This window comes from Heloderma suspectum, chromosome 4 (genome assembly GCF_057233095.1).
Source record: "Heloderma suspectum isolate Gila_16-S chromosome 4, 16-S_ref, whole genome shotgun sequence".
NCBI lineage: Eukaryota > Metazoa > Chordata > Lepidosauria > Squamata > Helodermatidae > Heloderma > Heloderma suspectum.
The window spans coordinates 173926916-173946363 of record NC_139461.1 but is presented as its reverse complement, the minus strand read 5'-3'; the positions used below and the strand labels follow the sequence as shown (position 1 = coordinate 173946363).

Sequence of the window (19448 nt, the reverse complement as noted above, 5' to 3'; positions counted from 1 at the left end):
CTAAATGCTCTGCTCTGAACCACTGTGGAGCAGACCTCTGTAGCATGCAGCACCACCAGGATGGCCTCACCAGATGACCTCAAGGATCTAATGGGTCAATAGGGAAGAGGGCAGTCTCTCAGGTAACCAGAACCCTGTCTCCATGACCACAGAAGTGGAAGGTAATGGTGGCTTACCCAGATTTGTCTTGGAATCAGCTTTGGTCCGGGCAAGGCTCCACAAACGGGTGCACCAGAGCAGTATAGATCACTTCACAGAACAAACTTCCGAGTGGGGTGGGGGGATGTGAGTGAACGTCATCTGACTGGCAGGGGCTGCTCAACCAATAAGAGAGGCTTCCCCCCCCCCAACTCCAGGCTCTCCCTCCCTTTCACCTTTGATAAAATCCCAGGAGGTTTCCTCCTGTGTTGCTTCATAAATCATCTCCTGCTTTATCTCTAATTCTATCTCCCTGCCGTCCCAGCATTATTTACTCAGTAAAAGAACAATCACTAAAGGAACACAGTGTTCTCCTTCCCCGAAATTGATGAAACCGGGAACAATCTCTTTCTCTCCCCCCCCACCAGCATTATTTACTCCCTTAAAGAACGATCACTAAAGGAACACAATGTTCTCTCTGCCCTGATCTGCCAAGGCTGCGATCAATCGAAGCTTCAAAGCTTCAACATTAAGGCTCCTAAATGCGTTATTTCGATTCATGGGAATCTAGTAGCCTCGGGAGTGTGCATTTTGGGGGCAAGCCTCATTGACCACAATGGGAGTTACTTCTGAGTAGACACACATATGCTTGTGCTGGAAAAGACAGGGGGGAAACGAAGGGATGGGAAACCAGCCCCCTTTCCAACCCAATGCTGCATAGGATCTGGTGACTGAAGGTGGAAGTAGTTACTTCCGAATGGCAATAAACCAAACAAGGGAGAATCACAGCTTCGGGAAAGTGCTTTACAGCCTTTAGGGAGTTAGTGTTTTAAAATCTGCTATTTGAATTGAAGAGGATCTCTGTAAATGCTGGTGTGAGCATTCAGGATTCAATGAGTTGTGTTCAGCTGCACAACCCATTGACCACAATGGGAGTTACTTCTGAGTAGACACTAATTGGTTTGTGCTGGGAAACACAGGGATGGGAAACATCCCTTGACCGGGATCACAGTGAAAGGCACACCCCTGGGCAGGGCTAGCATACCTGAGGTAAATGCGGGGGTTGGGGCACACAGCAACTATAGCACGGAGAACCTGACTTGAGGAAAAGAACTGGACTTTAAGCAGTCTCAGGAAATCCGGTTTTTCCCTGATAAGCTCCGGGGTGACTGCTGGTTGGCCACGACATCATGAATCCCTAACGACCTCCAAACACAGACAGCTCAGTGTAAATCTCTGGTGGAGACACCCCCCCCCCCCAGTTTTAGGGCTTTATACTAGCAACGAAACCTTAAATCTGGCCTGGTAGCAAATAGGCAGCCAGTGCAGTTCCTTGATCTCCCACCTTTCCCTTGTGTATTTAGTCTCTTAGATTCTAAGCCTGAGAGCAGCGCCTGTTCAATATGTTATCAAAACAACTGATATACAGTGTCACATGGTAATAAAGGAAACTACCGAATTTTCCCTTGCGGGGAAGCAGAGCACCACTAATCTGTACAGTTCTTGCATTCTAAACCAGAGGGATTTGCATTGTACCTTTATGGACAAGGGACATTCCAGTCCTTATCCACCTAACTGGGCTTGCACCACCTGCATACACAAAGGCTGGGGGTTTAAAGGGGTGTTAAGGAATACCACTAGGCAGGGCTGGGTCTTTGAAACCTTCGAGGAAATTCAGGTTCTTATTTTAAATGGTTCCATATGCAATTTAAATCCTACGTTGGATAGAATGCTTACTTATGTTATAAAGCCTGTCTTGGATCTTAACCAAACATTCACATAAATAGCATAAAAAGCATAAAACAGCATAAAAAGTGATGATTTAAGCGTTGTGTATGAAAAGCACTCACAATGGCTGAAGAAGGGAATAATTATTAAGGGAGTTAAGGTGCTGGTCTGACCAAGTTAGTATCGCCCATTGTGCATACACGGTGGTTTTGTTGTTGTCCCCCTGTTACCTCTGGTCAACTAGATTTTGAAGCACTACAAAAGTTATTTCAATCAGAGGCGATAGTTGGGCAGAAATGCCACTTTCAAACCTCTGGGAGGAAAAAAAACTAATCTGTCTTCAACCTGATGCAATTACAAGTTAAAGCTTTTTCCTTACGTTACATGGTAACAAACCTGGGTTTGCAAACAAGTCAATATTTGACAGAAACCTGGAGCCAATCCTGGCCGATTAATGTCCTGCTATTGTGTTTGTCTCATTCACACACTACATTAGGTCTACACCTGAAAAGCGTAACATCCCTGCATACCTGTGGGGTTGCAGCTGCAGGACACACAATGATCTTGATGATGCTGACGATAGAAGCCTTCCTTGCACCGCTCACAATTAGCTCCCTCTGTATTGTCAACACAGTTGAGGCACCGGAATCCATTTCCTGTTCGTCTGAGTAAGTCAACGTCGAACATGCACTGCCTGGATTTCCCATTGCAATCGCAGGCTGAAAGACAAAGCAAGAAGAATGCCCATCATTAAACAAAAGGGACCCAGGTGGCAGTTTCAGAAATTGGTATCTCATGATTGGCATTTGAAGACCACTCAGCTTGTATACTCAGAGCCAAGCTGCACAAGTAGCAGAGTCATGTGATACAGCTCTATCTGAACTCCCCGATAAGAGAAAAGTGACTAGTCGGAGTGAAAGGTTCAAGTCTTTAGACGTGCCATTTCCTCAGTATGCTAGTTCTCCATATTCAGGGCTTTTATATGCAGTTTCCCGCCTGCAATCTGACATGGAACAGTCCAGCAAGAATTGCACCATGTGATTCTCCCAAACTGTGTAGCTTGGCTTTCTCAGGAACCACACGTCCTGCCCATACAGAGGCTGAAGAAGGTGCTGTCATTCCACGGCTGTGTTTTATTTCTAATTCTCTTTATTTCATTGCTATTTCATTTGAACACCAACAATTCAACACTAACTCCTCAGCCACTATGAATGGGAGATAAATTAAGCAGAGAATTAGCAAGAAGGAGAGAAAACACGGGTGAGAAATGAATATGGAACCAGGAAGCTATTGTCATCATTAGCAATATTATTTGTTCCATGAAAATGTATGCTTCAATTCATGTTAGCCTTTGTAAGATGCCACAAGACACTTTGTTGTTTTAGCCCAGAAACAGAAATATAAAGTAGTGAGGAAAAGATATTAAAGGATTTCCCCAGTTGCCGGAAACTTTCTCGTAAGGATGGACGGGCCTAGAAGAAACCAGCTCAGGTCATTAAATCCAACACCTAGCGATGAGTGAGACTTGTTGTATCATTGGGTACTGTCAAGACCTGACAGCTCCCAAAGCCTGACAGAACTTCCTCAGAAAAGCCCAGCATATACAGTGATATACAGCATACACAGGAAAATTTGCCTCCTCAAGTGGAGACTCCAGGAGAGGCACTATGCCTCTCACCCATTCATTCATTCATGTTAAGAATTTTCTAGACAACCCTTCACCCACCAACGTGGGTTCCGGACCGGTATATAACAGAATTACACATACACTAAATCCATGGACTTGAACATAAAGCCGTCATCACATGCCTCTGTTCCCATATGTCCACCCCAAATCACCTCTGGGCCTCAAGAACCAAGGCAGCAGTAAACCCCAAAAGAAGCCACCATGAGAAAGCAAAGCACTCAGACGGCAGCACAACACCTCCCTTCACCAAGCTCTACTCCCGAGGACCAAACCCTAGCTTACGTGCTTCCAGGATCAGGGCTCCACTGATGTACCAGGAAGAGTGGGATGGAAAAGCCCTTAAGAACCCTCCATTGCTGCTACAATACTTATTTTGTCCAAATGTGCGCCTCAGCTACCTGGTGAATAGTTCCCCTGCTGTTTCAGTAGTTATGTCAGGTACAGCAGCAACTAAAAATCCACCCTCTGTATGTTTTTCCTTTCCATTGGTTTTTCTGATGTCTAGGCTATACAAAATGACTTGGTTTGTCTACGTTTTCTATAGGGCTGTGACATCTGATTCCAAGTGTGAGCAAAACAGCGGAGGGGGGCGCGCGCAGGGCTTCAGTTGCTGCTACTGAACAGGCTTAGTAATATTGTTGTGGGAAATCTAATCGGATGGGTTTTTAGACAGTGGATCCTGGCTCCAGTGTATGTTTTCCCTGCTGGGTGGACTTTTTGAATGACAGAAGAAAATTAAAGAGTATGAACATGTTCCGTTTCTCCCTACCCAACTTGTTGTTTTTTTTAAAAAAAACCTTCCCCAGTTCCTTTTGCCTCCCATGACATCCTGCATTCAAAAGCTGTTTTTCTTACTGGGGATCCTCTACATTTGCTCATTGTTCACACCCTTGTAACATGGCAACTAAGGCCGCAATCCTATGGCTGCTAGACAGTGGCTGGACAGCCATAGGATTATTCAGTTTGGGGGAACTGACCTTGGGGCCTGCACTCTGAGGTCGGTTCCCAGAAAACTGCCTCCCCGCCCCCTCCCCTGCCACTTCATAGGCAGTGCGGATTGTCCCAGCCCTGCACCCGTAAGAGCAGCATGGAGCAGGAGGAAAGGGGGCATTCCCAGGGGCAGGGAGGGGAGGGGACATGGAAGGCCGGTACGATGCTTCCTATGCGTTGTCCGACTGCCCCGCCCCTGCTCCAAAGTGCTGCAGCTAGTCAGCCCAAATCAGCCATCTAGCTGCAAGCACAGGGTGGCCGGAGCGCCAAGGAGAAATCTCCTCCGCGCTCCACCCGCCCTGCATTGGATAGGCAGTTGCCTCCAAGTTCGGAGGCGGCCTCCTATCCCCATAGAATTGCTCCCTAAAACTGAACACAAAACTCTGGCTGAGATAAGAAAATTGTAAACTCTATTTTGATATTACCAGTGGTGCTCTGGAGTGCCTCCTGCAGGTTGCTTGGAAAGGGAGGGGATGGTTACCTAGGGTGCTCAAAAAGTACCTGGGCATGACAGAACTTCTACAGGGGTTATCTGGCTTTTCTGGCTGAGAAAGGAGGCTCTCCTATTTGTATATCAGCAATTATTTATTTGTTATTTTAAGCATTTATATTTATGAATTATATTTATATTAGAGGTGCAAGTGATCAGTTCAGGCCTCTGGAAAGAGCTAGCTGTCCCTCCCCCAGCAGCCCACTGAGTGAGTAAGAAAAGGAGAGAGAGAGAGAGAGAGAGAGAGAGAGAGAGAAGAGGGTGATAGAAAGAGAGAGAGAAAGGGGTTCACCCTGCCCAGGTTTGACTCTTGCCCTGCCTTTTGCAGACTTAGCCCCAGCCAATATGTTGGACACAGAAACTATGATAGTTAAACAGGTATATATCAGTACTTGTTGGTAGTGTAGCTATGCCCTAAGATGTTAAGATAGGTTTTGAGGAAGAGTTGCAAATCCTGCATTGAGCAGGGCGTTGGACCTGATGGTCTTATAGGCCCCTTCCAACCCTACTATTCTATGATTCAAACAAGTCTATCAATATTGTAAATGTGGTTTATTTTTTAATGCTTATTCTCTGTTTTCCAAATACAGGATTTGGACTGTTTTTTTCCTTCAAAATGCTTGTGCGTGCAGGGCTGTGTGTGTGCACCCACATGCAGAATATGAACATGCCCAGATAAAGGGGAGGAAAATCTACCTCTTTGTAATAAACACTGGGGAGAATCATATATATTCAAGAGCCACATCTCAGTCTCTGTCTCCCACCAACTCCGCAAATTATCATCCGTACTGAGGTGCTTTTGCCATCATGTATTTGTCTTAGAAATCCAGAGAGCACTCAACAGCTGCTCCAGCTAATCTGCAAGTTGGCTGCCAACACATCTGCTCAGGCTCAGGCATGCCACTTGCATTCCAGGCACCTGAGAGGTTCCTACAAATGGGACGTATCCTGCGTCTGCCAAGGCTGCCAAGCCAAGTAGAGCTGAGCTCACTCCCCTCAACGCTCACTCAGCAGCACCTGGAATTTACTCAGCCTGCCCAAGGCAGCGCCTCCACTCACGTGCCTGTCAGCAGCCTCATTCCCTTTCCCAGGCTCCCTCAGTGCCCCTTCCTTGCTTGAAGTTAGCTCCTGCTGGAGCCCTCCTGTTTCCACAGAAGTGGGTCATTTTCTGCTTCTCCAGTAGCTCAAGGCTCAAACCACACATGTTACATGGAATTCTGTGTTTCCTCCTTTTTTAAAAAAAAGACCAGATTACCTGGGCAGGCTGCAAGATGGGACAGAAGAAAAGCGGACATAATATGGCTGCTTAAATCTTAAACCCTATTTCCACATTATCTTTTGGGGCATATACTTAAAAACGTAATGGTGATTCACACAAATGCATGCATTATACAGGTTCCTGAGATAATGGCTGGGTTCACACAACATACTAACTCATACTCAGTGGTTCAGTGTGGGTTGTTTGTTGAACTCTGGGTTAGCATGTTGCCCATACTCAGGGCATTTTCCACAGGGTGGCTTGTTAACCACCCTGAACAATCCAACAACAAACCATGGGTTCTAAAGGTGGCCTGTTTGAGAAAAATAAGCCACACTGCTTGGTTAACAAGCCACCCTGCATAAAATGTCCTGACTTCACACAACACGCTAATCCACAGTTCAACAAACAACCTATGGTTCAACATCAACCCACACTCAACCACTGAGTGCGGATTAGTGTGTTGTGTGAACCCAGCCAATGTAGATGAAATGTTTTGGACACTCTAAAGTGCTATATAAATGCAGAGTGTTATTTTGAATTAGGCCCACAGATACTCATCTGAGTGCCAGGATTACCTGCAGCACCCTATCATGTGCATAATCAATTGAAAACCTAGGTTTGTTCTCACGTAACATGTGGTTAGGCCCCGTGTGGTACCACAGACAAAGTGTTGAACCTGGTGCAAAACTTGGGTTCAGATCTCTGGTTGGCCAAGAAATCTACTGTTTGGCCTTGGGCAAGTCACCACGAAGTTTAACAGTTTCACGGGTTTCTTGTCCAGATAAAATGGGATAACATGGCTGCCATGATCTCCTCTGACAAATTGTGGGATACAAAGGCAACAAGTACAGCTCCAGTGAACCCAATCAGCAACACAGCCCAAGTATCCAAGAGTATTTGGGAGAATAGAATGAATTGGATCATAGGTATGTGGCTAGGGAGAAGGGGAATCAAGGGACACACATGATATGCAGGCATAAAGAAGATGGGATGGGGAAATACCTGTAGTATAGGTTCTATACAGTATATGCATAGAGAAGCCTGCCAGGTCTTGCAAATTACCGCTGCTTCAGAAATTCAGCTTTTCGCTGAGACTTGCCATTACCTTGCCATTGCTTCCTTGCACAGACAGTCAGCATTCCCACCATCATGTCATACAGGAATGCGCATGTTTCTTCTAAGCTCTCCAGGATGTTCATTCATGCACATTCACCAATGTGAACCCCACATTCACTCCTTTTGACATACATATACTTTATGTTGGTGTCTCTCAATCTGTTTTGGCTGAGCCCCATTCCAGAAGTTCAGGATGGTAATCAGTGATCCTGTTCATTATCTACCACTTCATCGTGTTTATCAGGGACAACTGTGTGCCAGGCACTGTACAAAAGTGATGCTGCAGGCCCTGCCCTTATATATCCTTATATAGACAGAGTGACAGTTTTTCCTGTTAGGGAAAAGCAACTTTGTGAGTGTGTGATTTTCAGTGGTGAAGCAGTAGGGGACAGAGGGTACTAGAGCTTTTCCCCACCCACCAATTTCTGCTGCAACTCTTCCACACCACCCATTTCCCTCCGTACACACACATGAGGCTGAACACCTGTATTTACCATTACAAGTGGAAATCTGGAACCAGGGATTGGTGGGAGAAGCAGCTTGGGGTGATTAGGAATGGGGAAGCAGTGAGCATCACTTCTCCACTGAAAATTACGCCCTCCAGAAGTTACTTTTCCCTAGATGCAGCAGTTTTACAACATAGTGTTTTGTTACATGCATTGCTATGTAATCTGTAGTTAGACCCTTAGAGGCTGACACAGGAATTATAAGGATGGAGAGTCACATGGCACATAGGATACAGGAAAGGTGATCATGGTGCTGTTTCAAATACATTTTGTCCTGCTATTTGGGATATATTTTATAATTCACATTTCTAGACATGAGCCCTGCGTCCAAAGGCCTTAACAGCAGGGACTTTGAATAAAAAGAACGCCAACTGAAACTGTTAAAAACTTAGAAGTAAGGCCGTAAAGAAGCACAGATATTCAGTCCCTACCCACCAACATAAACGAGACAAAGGAGTTTCAAAACAATGGGCCTTCTGGAAGAGCACGACCATGACTGTCTTTCTGAATATGAACTCTCAGGAACCAAATGGCTCTCGTTCCTTAAGTGCTATATGATACCGTAAGGGGCAGATCCCAATACATACAGAGCTTTGTCAAACTAAACACTTTCGCCCAGAAGCAAATGAAAATCCAATTCAGACTGCAGAAAGTGAGTATCATAACAACAATCAATGTCCTGAGATCCCTCTTTGTTCTACCCCCAGGTCTCTATTTAGACTGAAAGCCTTTCAGCCACATACATACATACATATATATATATACACACACACACACACACACACACTGAACTTCGTTTGACATCTATGTTTGTTCATTGATCCACAACTGATATGGGAGTTTTATTTAACTCTGACTTTCAAGCTCAAGCTGAAAACTAAACTAATTATCACTGTAATTAGTAAACCAGTGTAATGTAAACCAGGACAGAACACAGAGTCTCTGAACATCTCTACACAAGCCTAAAATCCTACATTTACAATGGGGCTTTCTGCTTCTGTTTTAAATGCAGGGTCACGATGGACTCCCTTTACACACACTTTCTCCCATCCACCCCTTTCCCCCCTCCTTTCCCCCCTTATCTGAGTCTTTCATGCTTCATTGGTGTAGCTCCTCTTATTGCGGCTTTTCCTTTTTCATGGCAGGAACTCAAGTGGGGTAATTTGATAGCTCATTATCTCTGAACTATTAAACAATGGAATAAAGGTAATTTAGTGCAGGAGATGCACTAAGCCTGGAGGTTTACAACATCATCTAAAGGACCCACAAACTTCCGTGAGTAACCAATCTCAACAGCAGGATAAAAGCTCCGTGTGAAGAAGCCCTGTGTCTTCCTTCTGTTTCTTTTAAGGGGGGTGGGTTAGCTATAGAAGGTATAGATGATACGAGCTCATTTCAGAAATCATTCCAAACTATGGTTTGCACTAACCATTCCATGGTTTGAGCTTCCAAACATACTTACAAAAGGCAAACTATGGCTTATAGCGGCTTATCTGCTTCCATTTTCTGTCTTCTTGCTGCTGGGCTTTGTATGTTCATTTCTGCCTCAATGGTACAACATCCTCTGGAGGTCAAGTGATGGCCATAACTATGGTTAGTCAATGCAGACATCACACCAAACCATAATGAGAACAAACCATGGTTTACAAAACCAGTTCAAACCATGGTTTCTGATTCTGGTTTGCCAAGCCAATCAGAAACCACACTTTATAAATCCAACCAGGCACCACACCATGATAAAGCTTCCTTAACTAAGGTTTGTGAGGTGTCTGAATTAAGGCATTGTAATGTTATGTGTGTCAGTTATTATTTTATTTAAAGACCACTTTAAGCCACAGCATTTTTTTATTTGTTTGTTCATTTGTTTTACTTGTACCCTGCCTTTCTACCCAAAAATGGCAGTCAAGGCAGCATACAGAAACAATTAAAATTGTTTAAAACACTAAGACAATACATTAAAATACAACAAATACAACAAAACATAATAATAACAGCACCAAACCCAACGGACCCACTTCCAGCCTACAGGCTTTCTTGAATAAACTGATCTTTGCCTGCTGGCCGAAGGACAATAGAGAGGGAGCAAACCTAATCTCCCTAATCTCCACAGCCTGGGAGCGGTCACCGAAAAGGCCCCTTTCTTGGGTTGCCACCAAACACAGCAGTCTTGAAAGAAGGACCTCTCCAGAAAATTTAAAAAATCAGGCAGGCTTGTATGGGAGAAGGGTGTCTTTCAGGTAGATCTTAGTTCTTAGTAAACATGTGTGATATATAGATAGAGATAGAGACAGAGACAGACAGAGAGACACAACTAGCATGAGAAGAAGGATGGGCAAGGATCCTTGTCCCTGACATGCTATTTTTCTATGCAGAAGGCATTATCTATTTAAAGCATTTTTACCCTGCTCTTCAGCTGACAAAGGCTTCCAAGGCAGCTTACAAAGATAAATAAGATAAGCCCTGCCCTCAGATTTACAATCAAAAAGACATGACACAAAAGGAAAAGGGCCGGGGAGAGAGATGGAAAAAAGAAATTCAGGCACCAGGTCATAGTTCTTACGTATACATAAGTGCTCTTTCGGGACGGGAAGGGTGCAGCACGCTTTTTGCAGCTGCTCCCTCTCTGGCCAGTGCATTCAGGCCAGTCTCCCCCTTGTCGTGACGTTCTTCCTGGGAGGCAGTGGGAATAGCCCCCCTGCCCCCAGCCTTAGGTGCCCTAGGCTATGGCAGAGGCCAGAGTGTGCGACCTTCATGGAGAAGCGTTCACTCCTGTGAGCCCTCTCTTTCATTCCAAAGTGGTCCAGTGCAGATACAGGTTTACAGTCTCAATGAGAAATAAGCCTGACACCCCTTGCTCATTTTTTGCAACCGACCCCCCCCCCCAATATGGCAATGATTGCTGGTTAGATTAACTGACACATATAATTAGCAATGCATAGCAATTTTCATACCCAATAGCTCAACAGGTTTACAGATGACATCACCTAATCATGCCTTGATTCTGCTGTGGTTTAAAAAAAACTGTCTTGGGGCTGTCAATAGCATCCTTGAAGACAATTACATCATGATAAGCAAGTCTGTAATTGCATGTTTTTACAAGGTGATTTCACATGGCTTTCCAGTGCTGTTGCTGCCTGTCGAGTTACTTCATGAAGCTCTTTGAATGAGATTTTCAGTGCTGAGATAGGTTTTCACAATAAAACCTTGTGTATGTGTATCTGTGTATTTGTATGTATGTATGTACGTGTGTGTATATGTATATATATACACACACACACTCAACATGACTCCACTTATAGCAGCCTCTTCCAACCTGGTTCCATCCAGATGTGCCGGACTGTACCAGACAGCCAACACATCTGGTGGGCACCAGGTTGGGAGAGGCTGACTTACAGCATACAGTTGGGACTTTTGTTTTGGATCCACTGGCACGTCCACCAACAATAGAACATTTGAATTCCCCACAAAGGAATCTCTTTAGTCAAACTGCTGCTTACTAATATTGGAGTTTAACCCCTGCATAGACCAGCAAAAGCCCTCACTCCTTTGATTGTGTGGATTACACTACCTTTGTTCAGGCTGCCACGGCTTCTCTGATCAGTACCGTTTGAACACAGATATCATATAGCCTTGGGGAGATTGGATGCAGTGGAGGCTGGTGGCTCTGATGTCAGTGGGGCAGTGAATCCACTCCGGGTTTCAGTCAGAACCAATTGGAACTGCTTGGATAGCTCCTTTAAAGTTCCAATTGGTTCTGACTGGAACCCGGAGTGGATTCACCATCAGACTCCCTACCATCACGCCCCATGCAGACATGGCCTAAGGGCTGGTTTATCCATTCATGTACATCAGTTCCCTGCATTTGATGACTGGCAGTGAATATGTGGTTTGACTACACTGGAAAACATTGTTCTTGGGGTCATATGAAAATCCTAACAGCGATCATCAACCTGTGATGGTGGTCACTGAGTGAGCTCTTAGAGTCCATGCATAAAACACATTTGCTTCTTGGTATCTTGAAACGCTTAAAAAAATTAAACCCCAAACCTTTATCCAACTTATGGCACAGGGATAGCTTCCTGCTGTCTACCACTCTATCAGTTTCCACAAAGTGGAATACAAGATGCCAGACCCCGCCTCTGCCTTGGACTTAGGTTCTTGGGCAAGTTACTTTTCTTTTAGTCTCACCAGCCTGCCTTCTGTGGAATGAGTGTTTTGTGACCAGCCGTGTCCACCATGGCAGCCATTTTATGAAGGACCCTACCCCCAGGACAACCATTTTGTGAGAGTGCCCATAACACTATCAACATTCCAAATGTACCCACCAACCTAAAAAGATTGGGGACTCCTGCTGTACCTGAAGCCCAATGACACCCCAGTGTCAGTGGCATGAGCTGGACTGCAGGAAGCAAAATGCTCTGCTGGTGAGGCAAAGGTAGAAGGTCACCCTCATACATATTTATACCAGTCCTGGCCAAAATGGATGCTTCATGTTGCCTGCCAACTGCAGCGGCTGATACTGGGTGTCCCTGTTCCTTCCTATGCCTGAAGAGAGCTCTGAGGCCTGAGCACAAGCAGTCGCAGATAACTCACTTAGACCTGGTTCTCATATAGTGACAATCCATGGATTGTTGGGGCCGCATGAGAGTGAATGAGAACACTTCCTTGCGACTGCCCACAGCTTCCACTTTGTTTCCAGTTTACAAAATAATTGGCTTGTTTGCTAAGACGTTCGAACCATGCACTCTGGGTTGTTGAGGAAGAACCACCCCAGAGTTTTAATCCATGGTCAACAACCCAGAGTTCCAAATTCGGATGTCACCGGAAACAACCCAGGTACGTTCCTGGGTTGTTTTGTAAACCGGAAACGAAGTGGACATGGCAAGCGGTCACAAGGCAGTGAGCTTGCTCGTTCCTGTGCGGTCCTCACAACCCATGGGTTGTCATTACATGTGCACTGGGCCTTAAACTAGTCCCAACCCCTGGTGTTCCCTGTTCAACCCCCAGACTGGAGATCAGCCAGCCTGCTCCTCCACCCTGGGAACAGGGCCTTCTGTGCTTAGATTTCCTCTTTCCACTTCTAGGATAATGTGGAAACGTGACTTGGCACTGAACAATCCACTTCCTAGATTGCTACTTTGGGCACTGATTATCTTGGCAGGCAAGAGGGAATGGCGCCTTCTACTTTCCAGCCTTCACAAGGGGAGCATTCTGGGGTCAGCGCTTTCCACTTTGTTCATTCAGGCAGAAGGATTAGTGCACTTACAAACTTGAAGCAGTCAAACCTATCGGACGCAAACTGCTACTTTTACCTGAATATAGTGAAAGTAGTGCTGCACTTTAGTCATGCTACTTACACCTGAATGTGTCTATAACATACAACTCAAACAGACTGAATTTTAATCAAGTAAGGTGATTAAAGGTGGTAATGAACAAGCCCCTTTGTTTATGCTGGACATGGAGGAAGAATAGAGAACTAGTGCCAATTCAAGGTTCATCCCTAGTGATACTGGAGGTGCCCTTCCTTGAAAATGACTGTATTCTGCAGCTGTGAAGGTGATGGGCTGCAGCTTGATTTCTTTTGTACTAGGCCAGGATGCTTTCATGCTATATATCCAGAGCACAGGCACAAAACAAGAGTCACATGCTCCTCCATGGGGATAATGATTGGCTGCCAGCCTATCCACTCACCCTATTGCAGCTTTCCCCAAGCTGGTGGCCTCCAGATGTGTTGGGCTGCAACTCCCATAATTCCTAGACAGCATGGCCGTTGGCCATGGTAGTTGGCTGGAAATTACAGGAGTACATGCTGTATTGCTTCTGGAGAATTCAGAAATGACTGGGAAGCATGCATGCCCTCATGTGTTCACTGCAGCTACCTCCTCCTGAGTCGGGGTGTCTCTACACCTGCAGATTATCACACATTAATGATTGGCCACTCATGAAAGTTTGCAGGTCCATTACACGACGTGGTCGTCCTCTAGGAATGACCTCCCACAATTTCCCCCTGCCTACCCCATGTTATCCTCAAACGGGAAAAAATGTGGTATTTTTCCAGTCCACGCAACAGGTGCGCTCTGGCCTGCCCGTGTATTTCTCCCGGAGCGCAAATAAACTGCTGTGTTGGTGGCTGTGGGCGGTTGCTTTGGGGTGTTGGGAGTGTGGTCATGATGGCGAAGGCAGTGACGATGGGCTGTGGGGCGTGTCGCCTTGCCGCACCTGTGCCATTTCGGGTCCTTGCCATTTTTGGCCTGCAGCACTCAGAACAAGGAGGCAGAGGGGCATTTCACTAGCACACCCTGATGCATGTTCCTCCAAGGAGGGGGAAATCAGCCCAGCGTGGCAGCATCCTGGCCTGCCAGGCTCCCATGCTGTGCATTCCTGTCAGCCGAGCAAATGGCAGAGTAAAAGGAAGAGGTATCGATGAAACACACAACGGGGGGATGGGGAGGTGGGGGGCAGGGGGGCTGTCTGCATGTCAGTCATAGCCCAGCCACCAGGAATGTGCAAGGGGAGGGAAAGGGGCAGGAACCAGGGAGGAATTATCTTGATGCCCCCAGCGCATGTAATAGTTCTTCACGGAAAGGTTGTAATGTCTCCGAGCAGGATCACCACCCCCATGAAAAGGAAGGAAACAAAAAATAATACGATGAGGACAGCCATTTAAAGAGAACGAGCCAATCCTGCAAGGTACCAGATGGGGAAAGCACCAGTATTGATGCGGAATTCTCCACCTGCGTGATAGAGCCCTCAGTCCATGAAGAAAAAAAGAACATTGCAATACAGCAAACCTAACCAATGAAATCTAACCCAAACAACCAAACAAGCCCACAAATCAATTACATGTATTAAATTGGTTGAATGCATATAATTTGTCCCCTCATGACAGACTTGGTTTTCTGGCTATGGAATCTGAAACACACTTATTATTTGCTTAAATTTAGATCCTTCCCAATCTTAGGGGCTTCAACACGTGATAACAAATTTAAATATACACAAAAGAATCAATCAAACAAAAACCAGACAAGACTATATTAAGTGCTAAACCCCTTATTCTGTCCCCTTTTCCATGCTTTCCCATCTACTCCCCACCCACCCCTCCCATTCCTGTTTTCTGTGCCTCTTGGCTTGAGAGCCTGCTCCCAATATAGATTCAAAATATTACATTCTCAAGTCATGAACCTTCTAAGCGCAGAACACTACATCTGTAATAAAACTGGACTTTGAAGAAAAGTCAGGATATCAATGAAAATAAATAAACCCCCTCCCTTCATTTTGGCATCACAGTCCAGAGTTCTCCCCCACTCATTTATTATTCATTTTATTAATTATACTTGTATACCACTTGATATAGTAAAATCTCAATGCGGCTTACATACAAAAAATAAAAATCACAATTAAAAATGCATATGTAATGCAGCACTAAAACATTTTAACTTTGCCACTTTCCCATTAGATGGGAGACATTACACACGCACACCCTGCAGCCCTTCCCCAATACCTAACATTGTAAACAGCTCGAGACACTATACAGTTTTAGAGTTTTCACACAAATCTCCAAACTGTAAAACCATTGCAACGATGTATATTTAAATATGCAGTACATAACTCCTAACTTGATAGACATGGAGGTCATTTGGGTGAATTCCAGCCTGGCTTATGCCAAATTTGGGGGGCCGTATATGTCTCTGACACATGCTGGGGGTCATGCACCAGTGTCATATATATTTCTCAGGGCAGGCATACACACAAAATCACTTCACTCCTGTCAACACCGTTGGTCCCTTTCACTGAAATCTTCTGCATTACAGATCATATTCATGGTGGTCAGGCTACCTGTATTCCAAGGTTCAAAACAGAAGTGCGCGTGTTTGTATTTGGCTATAAAGTGGGACTGACAGTCTACTTTCATCATTAAATGGAGTGTGGGGAGGGGGAGGGGAGCAAAACCCTCCCCCCACCCCATGCTCAGCCGTTTGAAGATGTTTTTCCCCAGCCGGAGCATTTCCAGCATTGGAGCTGGACAAATGCTGTAGAGCCTAAGGAGGTAAGGCCAAACCAGGGGTGGGAACTTCAGGCCCAGGCCAAATCTTCCCCTTGTGGGTTCCTCGGATGGCCATGCAAATTGGTAGTATATATAGGTACAGCAGGAAGAGGTAGACGGAGGGCCTAAAGCAGCATTCCCTAAGCTGATGTCCTCCAGATGTTTTGGATTACAACTCTGAGCATTTCTGACCATTGGCCCTGCTGTTGACGTCTAAAACATCTGGACGGCACCAAGTTGGCGAAGTACCTTTATACTCTAAGACCTCTGACCTGTTAACAGGGCAAAAGAGGGCAACTGGACGAAGTCCCAGCATTCCTAATTGTGGGAGAGTTAACATGACTGTAAAGTAATACAAACTTATATGATGAAAGTGTCAGATGCATGTAGTTAAGTTTGAAGACACAGAAATGCCTGCTGAATCCTCAGAGGATTATATCACAGAAATCGTTACACTCACATACAAAAGCCTTTTGTAAACACTGGTAAACATTTTTCAGAGGGGTAGCCGTGTTGGCCTGTTGCAGCAAAACCAACAAAGGGTCTTGTGGCTGACAAAGCTGTTCATTCTGGCATAAGCTTTCGTGGACACTTTCCACTGCATGCATCTGATGACGTGGACAGGGTCCACAGAAGTTTATGCCAGAATAAATACATGCATTAACCTTTAAGATGCCACAAGTCTCTGTGTTGTTTTTATTGGCACATAAATGCACATAGAGATTTCATATACTTGCATGATGAACCCTGAAGCTGCATTTCTGTCTCCTAAATAATAACGGAGTGTCTCATGTCCTAAAACACTAATAAAAAGTATCCTCACAGATCATTGCATCACCCTAAAAGGCATAGAAAAGTATGGGAAAAGGAATTAAAATGTCTCATTTGAATTTATATCCTATCTGAAGGCTTTGGGAGAACAGACGGCTTAGTAATTTTAAAGATCCCTGAATGACTCGTAAAGTACTGTATGAATGAAGAAATTTAACTTCAAATTTATGTCTTAGGTATGTGGAGCAACATCCATCCACTTGCCACTTGGACTAAAAGATCCAAGGCGGACGTATCCATTGGAGCGATGGGGCAATTGTGGCCCTATACTTCAAGCTCAGCCATCAAACCACAGAGGGTAACTAAACTAGCTTGCAGTTGCTAGGTGACCAGGGCGTATGCTTCCCCATCCACCTCTAGCGTGATGGTGTGAGGAGGTTCTGGAGGAGAGAGGAGAGGTCTAGGGCTGGGGAAGGAAGGGTAGATTACAAAGGATGAAGAACTGCTCCCATATATCACCCACGTGCAGAGAGCTGGCCTGCGAAGAACTATTCTGCCCAAGTTCCTGAAGCCCCACTTGCTCATAAAGAGGGAGTCCTCAAGTTAGTTGTCTCGCACATTCAGGGGTTGTACAGCGGCTTGGAAGGGGAGACCGCTACACTGCAAGCAGAAGTGGAGAAGTGGAGAGGGGGGTTGGAGGGAGAAAACGACCGTTAAACGGGATCCATTTGCAAAACAACAGCAGGATGATTTTAAGCGTGTCAGCCAGCCTCACCTTCTCTTCTTTGGGTGCCAAGAGCTGCGGGGAGGAGAAGAGTGACTGCAAGGCAGCTCAGAGTGACTAGCCAGTGCTGAGCCATTCCAGAGAATTCAGGATTATGTTCCCTAGGAGGTGTTCAAATCCAATTCTCTTCCAAATAAAGGTCTTGAAATCAAGGGTCTCTGGTGGCCTTGCAGCTGTGGACAATTCCACCGTGCCTCCTTTTCTTGTTTCAGGTGGTTTTTATTACCTCCTCTCAGCCTGAATCACTCTAGACAGGAAGAAAAGAGCTTGCCTTCAGTGTGACTCACCTTATGAATAAAAAAAGTGTGCCCAGCCCATATACAGTGCAGGGAGACACTTAACAGTTTCTTCTTTGCTGCTGCAGGGGCGTTTCTTGACAGAGTACAGCAGCAAACGCCCCTGGCACCAAGCCAAGCAGGAGTGGGTTGGGTGGCAGAGGGACTGAAAGCAAGAACATTGATCTTCCCCATTAACATCACCTACCAGGGCAAGCCAAGCACCCATCCCGCAGTGGAGAGCTTTATCAGAGCAAACTCATGACTGTCAACGATGACTCCGCTAAGGAGTTACTTCCTTGGGTAACGCCACTTTTGTAAAACCTGTGCCATGTTCTGGAATGAAATGAGCATGTTCTCACTCACCTTTGCCCAATTAGAATACTTGTGAAGAATTTGTTAGCTTTATAATTATTATTATGGCTCCAGCAAACCCACCTCACCTGGTGCTATTCAAGTAAACAGATGGAGAGAGATTGTCTAAATGACTGCCAGATTTTGAATCTATAACAAAAAAGAGGAAGAGGTGACTGATGGTTTGGATTTCATCCAAATGAAAATACTCGGGTGTGTGTGTACATGTTCAGATTCAGAAGAACTATCATATGTACTTGCATCAGAAAAAAATAGCACTAATAATCAGCTTTGATAACTGTCAATTCAAACCAGGACTTGAATTCAAATCCAATCTAGCAATACTTTTTTCTGGACCTCTGAGCAGACAGCCTGCAGTTAATTTGACCTCAGAATAAACAGCTGCTGATCTATTACATTTGCACCACACATTTACTCTAAGGAGCTATACCATTTATTTTTCACAACAACTTTTTGAGGTGGGTTTGGCTGAGAGATTATCCAATAAATTTCATAGTCAAGTGGGATTAAATTTCACATCTTATCTGTCTAAATCCAAACACTTTCCCCCACCCCACAACACCAGCCCTGTACAAACAAGATAGTTCATATTTTGTACCAAACTCAAGCAGGCAAAGCAATACAGTTTATGCAGTTATTCTTATTTGCATTAACCCAGCAGTTTTCAGAGTTTCTACTTTCATTTTCTACATGGACTTATCTACAGAGGAATTGCTCTACATCTGTCATCAAACCCTTGTGCTCTGGAGAGAATTCTGGGGCGTTTCCTGCAGCCCACAGCCAGTTCACATGAGACTTATGAAACCTCACCGTTGCCCTGCATAAGCTGAGGATGCACTCTTGGACACACTTGACATTCCCTTAGGGTTCTGCTTTGCAGGGAAAGCTCACTAGGAGTAGTAGGGAAGCAAGTCCACCATGACTGCTCTCCTAACTGAGGACCTCCTGATAAGCTCCTGAGAAACATCAGCATTCCACAGAATAAGTTTGAAACCCCCGACATTAACCCAATCGGTGAGTTTTGTAGTCTGAATCCGATTATATGAGTCTTGACAGAATTCAGATATTTAAATTGGAAAAAAAATCAAAGAAAATGTTGTGGTGCAAGAGGAGCAGTAGGGTTGAGAAACACAAGTGTGATCCTATGAGAGGAAAGGAAAGGGCACAGAACAGGGGAAGGCGACTTGTGGCCCTCCAGGTGTTATTGGACTTCAACTCCCAGCATCCCTCACCATTGGCTATGCTGGCTAGGGCTTGTGGGATTTGCAGGGCCACAAGTTGCC

General features: G+C 45.1%; 1 protein-coding gene across 5 annotated transcripts in view; it reads right to left on the bottom strand.

Moving 5' to 3' along the window:
* The window catches only part of LAMC2 (laminin subunit gamma 2), an 86602-nt gene extending 68431 nt beyond the window's left edge, over nt 1-18171 (bottom strand). The window contains exons 1-3 of one of the 5 annotated variants that reach the window (XM_084851323.1): nt 18157-18171; nt 17507-17762; nt 2397-2585 (exon numbers count right to left, since the gene is read on the bottom strand). In XM_084851323.1, the coding sequence (XP_084707449.1) occupies nt 2397-2585; nt 17507-17591 (274 nt within the window). In that variant the 5' untranslated portion in view covers nt 17592-17762; nt 18157-18171. Of the gene's footprint in view, nt 1-2396; nt 2586-17254; nt 17392-17506; nt 17763-17802; nt 17928-17998; nt 18103-18156 lie in introns of those variants that run through there. The other 4 variants (XM_084851322.1, XM_084851324.1, XM_084851328.1 and 1 more) reach the window with 4 other exon arrangements.
* Between the last annotated feature and the right edge of the window lie 1277 nt (nt 18172-19448).